Consider the following 12,534-nt stretch of genomic DNA (forward strand, 5'->3'; position numbering starts at 1 on the left):
TTCTTCAGCCTTCTTCTGGATCTTTCCATATTTTGACAGTCATCTCAAAGAGGAAAGCTGATAGATAAAGATACTAGTTATATATGACATCTGGGCTGACCTCTTACTTCTTAAGAAACAGAAATAATTTGCTATTTTTTGTTATTAATTGGCATACTAAAAGATGGTATCTTTACAAATTTTTGATTTTTAATTACCACCTTACATAACTTGCAGGTACCTTTTTTGTTTTGTTCCTCCCCAAATGCTGGAATTACAGACAAGTGCCTCTGTGCCCGGCCATTCCCTACTCTTCTGAAATGAAAACAGTCGAGTTGGGAAAGCCACTGCTGTCTCATTTTTTAAGGTGTAAGTCTTATAAACCTATGAAGTAACAATATCAGATGACTGTGGGCAACCAGAAACTTCAAATACAGCTTAGTAATACACATGATAGATTGTGTATCTTGTTGGTGAAGGGCAGGTGCATGATAACATCTAATGTCCCCCAAAGCAGAATTTTCTCAAAACAAGATGCATCTTTCAAAGTCCATCCAATTATTAGACATTTTTATAAAGGCCAAGAGCAACTTTCTTAAGACACATGCTAATTTTATTCTCCACGTTGTATGAAAACCCTGAATTATTATTGAGAATCCTGAATTACTGAGAACCCTGAACATTATTGAGCTGTATCATATAAGTGAAAGTGTCCCTTCTGTCTGTATAATTAGAATGTCACCAGAAGATCAGTGTAGCTTATTTGACCAAAACCAATCAAAACAAACTCCTGCAAAACAAAAAATCAAAACAAATACTGTATCCTGTAATTATTGCAGGTAGAAATTGAAGAACTTTACCTGCTGTCTGTCTTCCTAGTGGCAATAATACTCAGGAATATGATCATTGATATCTTCAGCCATCCGCAAACACTTGTTACTTTTGGTGCTTAAATACCATTTTAAAAGTAAAAATATACTTATAAACTATTTGGAGCAATTAAATAGTTCGAAGAAGCAGAGTTAATAATCTACTATAATATTTACTAGAGAAATACTGAAAACCAAAAAGTCACATTGATAGTAACTTTTCTTCCTTGAGCTCACTTCTAAAGAACTATAACAAACTAAATTACATTTAAACATACAATCGTCATTAACCAGGCAATCACTTACTGAGTCTACCATAGGCCAGACATTAAAAATTTTTCTTATTCTTAGCCCAGCAACCTTGTATATCGTAAAGATCCACAAAATTAATGCAATGAGAAGGGAGAGGTGAAATTATAGACATTGAATTTTGAATTCAAATGTTAGCTTCTTTAAATGCTCCCAAGGTTAAAGATTTGTCCTCCTCCTCCCAACTGAATCTCAATGTTGGAATGATACACAACATTTAAGTGGAAACTACTAAAACTTTGGCAGATACCTAGAAGTATGGTTTTGAGTTGCTATTTTCTTGGATAATTTACTTACTGATTAAATTACCTACTGTGTATAAAGTGTGATGATAGGTGTGGCTCATCAGGTAAATTGTTTATTTTTATTTTTTATGTATATATATATTTTTGAGATGGAGTCTTGCTCTGTTGCCCGGGCTGGAGTGCAGTGGCGTGGTCTTGGTGCACTGCAACCTCCGCCTTCCAGGTTCAAGTGATTCTCCTGCCTCAGCCTCCCGAGTAGCTGGGATTACAGGCACATGCCCAGCTAATTTTTGCATTTTTAGTAGAGATGGGGTTTTACCATCTTGGCAAGGCTGGTCTTGAACTCCTTACCTCAGATGATCTGCCTACCTCGGTCTCCCAAAGCGAGGTAAATTGTTTATTAAACAGCAAATGAATAAATATAAAATTGCTTTTCAATTAAATGATTAGCTCGAAACTATATAATTCAAGTGTGAACTTAAGGCAGAAAAATGCATCTTCATCACAAAGGCAGAAAATGCATCTTCATCACCTTTTTAAATTCCCAGGTCCTGAGTACCTAACACAGTAGGCATTTAATTTTTTTTTCATTGCTACAATAGGGAAATATAAGATCTAAAAATAGAAATTCTGAAGTAGTTAGGATAAGCTCCTATGGAAGCTACTCAGAAATCTTGATTAAATAAAGACCTTTATACAGTTTCTAGAAATGACTAATTTCTAGTTTTTCCTTTTGGTCAGTGCTTGCTATGGGGTAGAAATTAAGTCATTATATGTAATATATACATATAAAGTAGTATCTAAAACTAGACAAACCTGATATAGAAGCTTTTTTTTTTTTTGAGATGGAGTCTCACTCTGTTGCTAAGGCTGGCGTGCAGTGGCGCGATCTCGGCTCACTGCAACCTCTGCCTCCCGGGTTCAAGCGATTCTCCTGTGTCTGCCTCCCCAGTAGCTGGAATTATAGGCACATGCCACCACGCCTGGATAATTTTTGTATTTTTAGTAGAGAAGGGGTTTCCTGATGTTGGTCAGGCTGGTCTCGAACTCCTGACCTCAGGTGATCCACCCCAACTGAAAATTACTTCACATTACCCCAGAATAGAAAGCTATGCTCAAGTTGCGTACAATCAATTTTATCATAAAGATATGCTAAGTCTGCTGCACAGTTAAAAAGAACAATTCTTTGGAAGCTGAGATACTTTTAATCTAGATTCCGTCTTCCACTCATCACAAATCTCTGCTTTAAAAATGTTGATTTGCATGTATATTCAGCGATTCTTTTTTTTTTTTTTTTTTTTTTTTGAGACGGAGTCTTGCTCTGTTGCCCAGTCTGGAGTGCAGTGGCGCAATCTGCAAGCTCCGCCTCCCGGGTTCACGCCATTCTCCTGCCTCAGCCTCTCCGAGTAGCTGGGACTACAGGCGCCCGCCACCATGCCCGGCTAATTTTTTTTGTATTTTTAGTAGAGACGGGGTTTCACCGTGGTCTTGATCTCCTGACCTCGTGATCCGCCCACCTCGGCCTCCCAAAGTGCTGGGATTACAAGTGTGAGCCACTGCGCCTGGCCTATATTCAGCAATTCTTATTTGCAATTCTTCTGGGTAAGTCAGTATTTTCTTAAAACTAGTAACACTTATTAAAGGGTTTTTTCATACTGAGAAGACAAAAGGACTCAATGCCTCACATATGAGGCAAGTGAAAAGAACATTATTTTTATTAATCTATTTGAGTTTTGAATATATTGTTTTATTCATTTCAAAATCTGAACCTAGGCCGGGTGCGGTGGCTTATGCCTGTAATCCCAGCATTCTGGGAGGCCAAGATGGGCGGCTCACTTGAGGTCAGGAGTTTGAGACCAGGGTGGCCAACATGGTGAAAACCCTGTCTCTAGTAAAAGTAAAAAAATTAGCCAGGCATGGTGGCGGGTGCCTGTAATCCCAGCTACCTGGGAGGCTGAGGCAGGAGAATTGCTTGAACCTGGGAGGTGGAGGGTGCAGTGAGCCGAGATCATGCCACTGCACTCCAGCCTGGGTGACAGAGCAAGACTCTGTCTCTAAAAACAACAAAAACGGAAGATAAAGAGCTTTGACAACTTAAGTTTAAAAAAGGAGACAGCTATATATTCTATAGCTTAGCTTCTACCTAATACATCTTCATAAAAAAACTCATTGCCTTTAAAATTACCCCTTTTCAAACAAAATGCAAGTGTACTTGGAGATGCAAACTCACAGTAAGAACACAAGATCATTTTAACAAGCACTAAACTGAGGCTCAGGGAAGTTAAATAACAAGGCTATGGATACTTGGTCAGGTTCAGAAAAGTTTGCACCCCAAGTTCAAGGTAAAGAAAGGCTTCACTGTTCTGAAGTCCCTAGTATGGCAAAGTTACATGGCCATCAGAGAGCTAATTAAAAAACTATGTTTAAGTTATTTCCATGTTTCAGAGTTCTCCACCTCTAGACTCAGAATGCAGTTTAAAGATGTGACCCGAGACATTTTTGTTTTCCCTTGAGAGGAAATGCACAGTTGGAAGTTCACAAAAACACCTCTTCAAAAAACAGTAATACTGTTTTCATCTTTATAAAAAGCTTTCATCACAACTCTTTGGTGGCACTTCATGCCTTCAAGTACTCATTTTGGTGATCGTTGGCTCCCTTTTAGTCTGTCTTACAAGCCAGGTTATAAATGGTTTGAAATCAGGGGCCCTGTTTTTATTTTGAACCCATCGCAGAGCCTGGCACAGCGTGGCAGAGTGTGCGCCCAATAAATACTTGAGTGGAATTACACTGAAAAACAGGAAGAAGTAAAGCCATCTTCCAACTGCCAAAGACTGTGATGTTGCTGTATCGGTAATTTTCATTCTTAGAAAGCTTTAATGTGAATGAAATTATTCCTTACTGTGCATTTGAAAATTCCACTGAAAGCAGTTTTAAAAATTAAGCATGCCCTCTTAGAGGCAGGGAGCACAGTTCTGGACAGATGAGAAAAGTGACAGTGACAGCTCTGCATTGTTCAGAGAAGAAAGGTCAACAAAGAGTAGAAATAGAACACTCAACCCACCCTGCATTCTTTCCCTAGAACATTCTCTGTGTGTCCCTTATCATTTAAGGTTTTCATATGCAGTTTTCTTGAAACTGATTATATGCTCTTTTGGGGTGAGGGGAGGAGAGGGAGGAAGGAGATGGAGAAGCTCTGGGATGATTTTTTTCGACAGCAGCGTTCACTTAGGCCCTTGGGGAGGCCGGGTCACGGGGCCTCCTTGCACCAGTGGTCTATAACGTCTTGCCTGCGGTTTACAACCGCTCTTTAAAAATAATTTCCCTTTGGGACGGCCCCCGGCTTCTTCCTGCCACCCCCATCCCCACCCCGCCCCCATCCTCATCCTTAGAGGCCCCGGGCAAAAAAACGCTTCGGCTTCCCGGTTAGGTCTCGGAGTAAACAGCACGCTTGGAGGATTACAATCGACCCGAGGCCAATCCGACCCTTTCCCTTTGCCGCCCTCACCTGACCCTTGAAGCAGCCCCTGCTCTCCCTTCAAATGGAAAACCCACAGACACACACACAAACAAAAACCCCAAGTCTTCCTTTCGGTTGCTACCCGCAATGACGTTTCCCCCCCTCGGGTCCCGCCCCTCCAGGGGGGCTTGGAATTTTGGGATTGGCCGAGAGGCTGTGGCGACAAGGCCCGGATTGGACGGCATGGCGCTGACTGACAGCGGGGGCGGCCGCCGCGCCCTCCCTCTCTCTCCGGTGTGCAAATGTGTGTGTGCGGTGTTATGCCGGACAAGAGGGAGGTGACCGTGGCGGCGGCGGCGGCGGCGGCTCTGTTTATTGTCCTTCTCGGTGTGTGTGTGTGAGGAAACCGGGGCTGCAGCGAGGCTAAGGCGGCCTTTGAAGCAGCAGCGGCGACCGGGACGACTACTCTGGCGACTCGAGTGGCTGGCCTTCGCGGAGTGTGAGAAGGACAAGGCACCTCTGCGTCCTCGCCACGTCCGAGCGCCTCGGGCTCCCCGGCCGCCCTCGCGGCTCGCACGCCCGGGCTTCAGCCCGGCCTGCAGCGGCGCCCGCGGGCGGGCGAGAAGGCAACGCCGCCGCTCGGCTGCCGCTGGTCGCTCCCTGCTTTCTTCTCCTCGGCCGCCGCGCTAGGCCCGGGCGACGCGGACGCCGCGCCTCGAGTTTGAGGGCAGCCGGCGGCGCGGCCTCCTCAGCGGGCTCGGCTGGACGTCCGCTCCGGGTCTTCGCGATGGGGCGCGGGGGTCGACGCGGGTAGGAGTGCGGCGAGTGGAGCAGTGGGTGCGGAGCGGCGGGGCCCAGCGGCCCGCAGGGAGGCGGGAGCGGCGGCGGCGGCTGCGGCCTCGGCCTGTGAGCTGGAGGCACTCGCCATGGCCAAGTCGGGTGGCTGCGGCGCGGGAGCCGGCGTGGGCGGCGGCAACGGGGCACTGACCTGGGTGGTAAGTGGCTGGTCCCCGGGACGGGCGGCTGCATTGTTCCGGGCCCGCGGCGGAGGCGGAATTCCGAACGGGCGGGGGAGGGGAAAGGGAGGGAAATCCCGTCTCCCGAACGGGCGCTCCATAGGGGCCTGTGCTTGCAGAATCCTCCAGTCCGCTCCCCGCGCCTTTTTTCTTTCTTTCTCTGTACCTCTCTGGAAGCCCTGACTGCCAGAGCGTAATGTGTACTTGAAACTTTGGGGGGACAAAACCGCGAACGTAACATATAGCCCCCGCTTCCTCTCTTTTCTTTTTAACCAGACTCTTCCGGGGCAGCCGAGCCTGAAATGGTGGGGATGGCGATAATGCAAGTGTGTTTGTGTGGGGCAGCATTTTCTCCACATGTAGTTCGAGAAAACCCTGGGAAAACGGGTGTGTGTGTATTCTAAGTGCAGCCCTTTCTGGGGCTTTAATCTCAAAGAAGAATGCATTGGGACTTCTACAGCAACTTGCACTTCAGTTTGGAAAGCCTCATTCAATTGAGAGCGCATTTGGGATGACTTTCACAGCAGTTAATACTGTAGGTCGTCCCTCTGTCAGGGTGAGATTATTAAAAGAAGTGCTTGCCTACGTCAGCATCGCAGGTGTAACGGGGTGGGGGCTGAATGGATGTCCCGGAGAGGTGACTGAAGTGCTTAGTCCCGAAGTTAAAGGATTTCGACGCTCAGCTCCTGCTGGAAAGTAGAAGTAGCTGCAGCGAAAGGAGGAAGGGAGACCAGATTCCCACGACAGATCGATAATTCACCGGCATTTCACTTGCTCAGCGTAGAGTTCAGACCAGGGTCATTTCCTATACAGAAAACCTTGGTATTTCGGAGAAAAGTAAAAAGTGTTACATTTTTCTGGACTTTCGACGGTCTGTTCCTCCGTCCCTGTTTTAAACACCTCAAGGGAGCTTTCATACAGGCATTTTTGTTACTTAATTCATTTTCTCTTTGTTTGGGTGAGGTTTAGGTGAGTTGAATAGCAATTTGTGCTATATTGACAACTGCTTCTTATAAAAAGGGTGTTAGAGCAGCAAAACATTTTAATCACTTACATTTGCGTGCCAGGGTACATTGCAAAACAACTTGCCACGCTCTTATTGTTGAAATTCTCTGAATGTTGTATATTACTCCAATTATGTAGAATGAAAGTATGAAGGGACTAGATCCAGGAGAGAAAATGTCAGATACTAAGTTAGTGGTCCATGTGGACTTGCAGTAGCAGGTATGTGAGAGGAAGGAGGAGATGGACACATACATGCAAAAGAACGACTTTCAGAATTAATGGCTTTTACCCCTGTCACTAAAATCAGACATCGGAAAATTGACTTAGACAGCCAAATGGTATTGTAAGTTCTCATTCTCCATTTGAAAGTGTTGAGGCCTGATTGGTGTTTCCTCTGAAGACCTCTGGTTCTATAATGGTAAACATTTTGCTCCATAGTGGATTGTTGGCTTTAACATTGATAGCAGTACTTTAATTAACTGTTATATAATTTTGTAGATAATTAAATGACAATTTATTTCTTTCAAGCTCCATAGGAAACTCATTGCTAATAAATTTAGCAACACTTGGAAGATCTCATTCGAGATAGAAAAATCCATTTGAAACTGAAATTGACTTATTGATTAAAGGAATTTTCATTATAAAGAGGATTATGGAAAATATGGGAAATGCAGTAAAATAAAGTGAAGATCACTTAGCCTTTTATTTATAGAGTATATCTTATGGAATTAGAAGTTTATTAAAAAGATAATCACTCCTGTAAGTCTTCTTTAAGAGTTGATACTTACTCTAAAGTTATATGAGCATCTTTATGTACATAATATAAATCATTGGTCATATAGACTGGTTTGATTTTATGGGAGGCAATATAGTGAGGTAGTTATGGGCTTTGACGTCAGGCTGATGTAGGTTCAGATACTGTCTCTCCAACACATTTAGTTGGACTTTTCCCAAGGAACCTAACCTTTCTAAGCTTGTTTTTTTATCTGTCAAATAAGATTGCATTGAGAATGAAATGAGATAACATATGTAGCACAGTGCTGGGCTTAATGAATGTTTGTTATTATTGGTGAACTTCAAGAAATGCACACTCAAATAATAGATTGCAGTTGCTTTTACATAAAATATCTTTTAGGTGGGGTAAAAGCAAATTAATTTTTCCTTTGCACGAGTTGGGGCTTTACTGCAGTGGTCATCTATTTTGAGAAAGGTAACTTTGTCTGCTTTATTGAAGCTAGTGTTCTGTTGCCATCTGCTTGTGGATAACAGGAAGAAATAAAAATAGAATTAGCCCCGATTTATTTCTTCTGGGTGAGGAGTTGTATGCCATGTGTTGCTGATATTAACTACTGTTGGGATGCATGCCAGCATGTGTTGTTAATGTCATTGCATGAAAATTTGCCTTTCAATATCTGAAACTACAAAACCAAGTGGTTTTAGGACTGGCATTAACTTATTTTAATAATTCATTTGGTTTGTGTTTGATTTGTAGTAGTATCTCAACCAAATTTTTTATAATTAAAAAAAGTGAAAAATATAAACGTGGCAAAACTATTTTGATTTAAAATGTATAGCAGTTACAAAGGCTTCTCTTAAGCCATTAGGGTTTCTTGAATTAATTCTTTGTAGAGCTTTGATTAGTAGATAGTAATAGTCTGGTTCATTCTGTCAGTCTTGTATCATAAGTGATTGTAGCAAATACATTTGTGGAAATATTAGAATATAGTTATGTGACTTGATGTTTTTCCCAACAATATTCTAACTTGGTAGATTAAAAAAATTTTTTAATGGAAAATGTTAAGCATCTCAAAAAGTGGTAACCAGGGTAGTATAACACACTTTTCTCTATTTAGCCTTAAGCTTCAATATCTATCAACCTGCTGGGCACGGTGGCTCACGCCTGTAATCCCAGAACTTTGGGAGGCCAAGGCAGGCGGATCACCTGAGGTCAGGAGTTCAAGACCAACCTGACCAACATGGAGAAACCCCGTCTCTACTAAAAATACAAAATTAGCTGGGGTGGTGGCGCATGCTTGTAATCCCAGCTACTCGGGAGGCTGAGGCAGGAGAATCGCTTGAACCTGGGAGGTGGAGGTTGCGGTGAGCCGAGATCACGCCATTGCACTCCAGCCTGGGCATCAGGAGTGAAACTCCATCTCAAAAAAAAAAAAAAAAAATCAACCTAAGAACACCCACTTTATCCCTTCTCATTCTTTTGAAGCAGAGCAAATCGTAGAATTTTATCACTTTCTCTGTAAATATTTCAGTGTTTATCTCTAACAGTTAAGTCTGTTTTTGAAAAACTGTATAACCACAAATAACATTGTAGTTTTCTCAAAGGTAAAATTTTTTGAAATATATAACTTACATTTTTTGGACTGTGAATATCTCTAAACATTACTGTGTATTTAAATATTGTTTAAATATTTGTTTTAAGAACCTTGCTTTAGTGGTTTACTGTTGCGAGTCTAAATTGCTGAGCCAGACTTTCATAAACTGTATCCTTTGCAATGAAATTTATTATAGTCTCCATAGTTAGATTTATCTCTTCACTGTCCCCTGTACAAGTTATGCTTGTTTTTGTCACTTTGTCTTTACATATTTGCCTTCCATCTGGAATTACTTTTTCACTTGTCTTTACTAGTCTAAATCTTAACTGCTCTTCAGAGCTAGCTCATAGGCTCATCACATTATTGTTTTCCAGTTTATACTCATCTTTTTCTTTCATTGAATGTTTGATACTCTCATGAATCATAAAACAGAAGTCTTTATTTTTTGTGTAACTTTCGTGCATGATAACTTTGCCTTAACAATATTACAAACTTCTGAAGTTAGAGAGCATGTATTTTCCTTGTTTATGTCCTTTATAGTGTTGAACAAAGATCTGGATACGTAATCCAGTCTCAGTTATTAACAAATTGGATAATTAACATGCTTCCTAAAAAGTCTTCTATCATTAGTAGGACAAGAGTTTGAGTAGCAGTGTTTTTTAGATACATTCTCAAGTACATGATACAGCAGTATTTAGGCACTTTTTAAATAAACTTAATTTTTCTGAATCGAAGTATGTTCACCTGTAATCCCAGATTTGTTGGTTAGGTGGTGGCAACAATTGCATTTTACTGAGTACACTTTAAAAAATAAACTTCTTGAATTTTTAAAAATATTAACACATATAGAACCCTATTTTAACGAAAAGTTGAAGTAGCTATAGTTATTCCTACTTGCAGAGAAGGAAACGGGTTTAGAGATTAGGTAACAAATTCTTAGGCACATGGTTAAGGCACAGGTGGAATTTAAACCAGACTCAGTGTTCTTAACATTTACACAGCCTTCAACTTTAAAAACATTGAAAGACAAAACAACTCATCTTTTATACTCTGATATGACAGAATAAGGAGACATCTGGGATATACCTGTCTTTTTCTACTAACCTTTTACTTTCATACAAAAAGCTAAGGAGTATATTTCCTTTTCAGAATATGTGTATCTAGTATAGCATAATGCTAAGAGTATGGGCTGTGAAATCAGATCATCTAGTTTCATAATTCACCTTTTTCAAGTACTAGTTTTGTTAGCTTTGGGAAAACACTTATCCAAACCTTAGTTATCTCATCTGTACAAAGGGAATTATAACTGTCTATTTCATGGAGAACTATAAAAGGATTAATTAAGATTATCGTAGTGCTTGGCACATAGTAGCTCCCAGATGGGTTCACACATACATTCTCCCTTCTTTTTTAATCCAGTGATAAGTATTTTCATTCCCTTTATTATAGAGAAAGCCTATTTATTTTCATAGTCGAAGTCTAAGCATTTGTTACTGTCTTAAGTATCTCTTATCTCTTCCTTGCCCCTTTGTTTAGAAGGGTATTTCTGAAGGAGCATAGATGGGGGACAATTTGTTGCTTTTTGCTTCATTAATGGTGGGTAGAGAACATGGCCTCTCCATTTACATATAGGTGAAATATGGTTAGAATGAACATCATGGGATGGCAGCCTTGAGGGGGAAAAGAGAGAGGAGACGTTATAAAAGGTTAGTGTTAAGTCTGAGGGGATTGTACAGAAGAAGGTAGAAGAAGGGGCTTGTTGCTAGGCTGCCAGCCCCCACTTCCACTCTTGTTGGCCTGCTGATGGTGAGCTTTCTGTGTCGATTATGTGAATGAGTGGCTCAGTTCTTTTTTAGTACCAACTGGCAAACCATCTCCTTTACCCTCTTTGTCAGCAATTCATTCTCCCTCAGAAAAACAAACTGGGTGCTTCTGCCAAATTGCTGTATTTCGGGTGACAACTTTGTCCATTGAAGAATCTTTTGTTTTGTTTTGTTTTGCAGAATGATCTTGGTGTAATAGTCGTTCTGAAAAATACAAAGTTTTACTGGAATGTTTTCCATTTTCTTCTGATGATTGAGAAATGTTATCGAAAAAGATCAAATCTTTGATTAGTATTAAATATATTTTTTTATTTGGCATTAGCAATATTGCAAAAGTACCATAAGATAGGTTAATATTTAAAATATATGGTCTATATATTTATTTTGATATTTTTGTTATAATTTTAAATTTTCCCCAAATGCTTTGTTTAATTTGGCAGCTGACTTTTGAAATTCAGAAAAAGTCAATGATGTTATCGTCATATTTATAAATGAAAAAGAATAGAATTAAAACAACTTTTAGATATGTGTAGGAAATTTAATATGGTGATTATTTTACACTTCTATTTTCTTTATGAGAATGAAAATGTAGCCTTGATTTTTTAGATTCCAATTTAATTGGATGCTGGCATTGTTTATTACTATTAGTAGTTTGGTAATTTGTTCACATAAATTAAGGCAGGGAAATAAATTACAAATAAACTGAACAAGTTTTCAGTCGTTAGTCTCAATGCAGATTTATTCAAAATGCTCTTGGTAAATAACAATAATAATAATAATAAATATATATATTTATATATATTTTTTTTTTTTGAGATGGAGTCTCGCTTTGTTGTCGCCCAGGCTGGAGTGCAGTGGTGCGATCTTGGCTCACTGCAAGCTCCGCCTCCCGGGTTCTCGCTATTCTCCTGCCTCAGCCTCCCGAGTAGCTGGGACTGCAGGCGCCCGCCCCCATGCCCGGCTAATTTTTTGCATTTTTTAGTAGAGACGGGGTTTCACCGTGTTACGATGGTCTGGATCTCCTGACCTCGTGATCCGCCCGCCTCAGCCTTCCAAAGTGCTGGGATTATAGGCATGAGCCAGTGCGCCTGGCCGGTGAATTATTATTTTTAAAGGCATGTTGTTAATTTTTATTCAATGTGGAGTACTGGGAGCAATTGCTATAGAACATGATATCTTATTACTATAAACATATAAGAATAAGAAAAGGTAAAATCAAAAGACTCTTCTGGGTCTAAATTGAGCATAATTCTGTTAGCCTGCATGTGTCAAATATACATCACTCTTTTTTATGATCTGTAGAATTGAGGTGCTTTTATAAACATACAGATAGGAGTTTGCTAGTTTGTGGTTGTTCAAGGCAATTTCCTGTTCTCTTTTCTGAATATTGTCAGCAAAAGTGTTAAAATTGAAGAGCTACCCAGGGTGACATTTTTTTTAAGAGATAGAGATAGGGATGATAACAGCAAGGGAGAAGGTGCAGAATAGGTTTCTCATTTAG

At 40.7% G+C, this 12,534-nt stretch overlaps 1 protein-coding gene across 3 annotated transcripts in view; it reads left to right on the forward strand.

The window, feature by feature from the left end:
- The first annotated feature begins 5,139 nt into the window (after nt 1-5,139).
- TOP2B (DNA topoisomerase II beta) overlaps nt 5,140-12,534 on the forward strand; it is a 68,131-nt gene continuing 60,736 nt past the window's right edge. For all 3 annotated transcript variants that reach the window (XM_030812252.1, XM_003256770.4, XM_030812253.1), the window contains exon 1: nt 5,140-5,854. In XM_030812252.1, the coding sequence (XP_030668112.1) occupies nt 5,786-5,854 (69 nt within the window). In that variant the 5' untranslated portion in view covers nt 5,140-5,785. The remainder of the gene's footprint in view (nt 5,855-12,534) is intronic.

Source organism: Nomascus leucogenys, chromosome 4, assembly GCF_006542625.1.
Source record: "Nomascus leucogenys isolate Asia chromosome 4, Asia_NLE_v1, whole genome shotgun sequence".
Lineage (NCBI taxonomy): Eukaryota > Metazoa > Chordata > Mammalia > Primates > Hylobatidae > Nomascus > Nomascus leucogenys.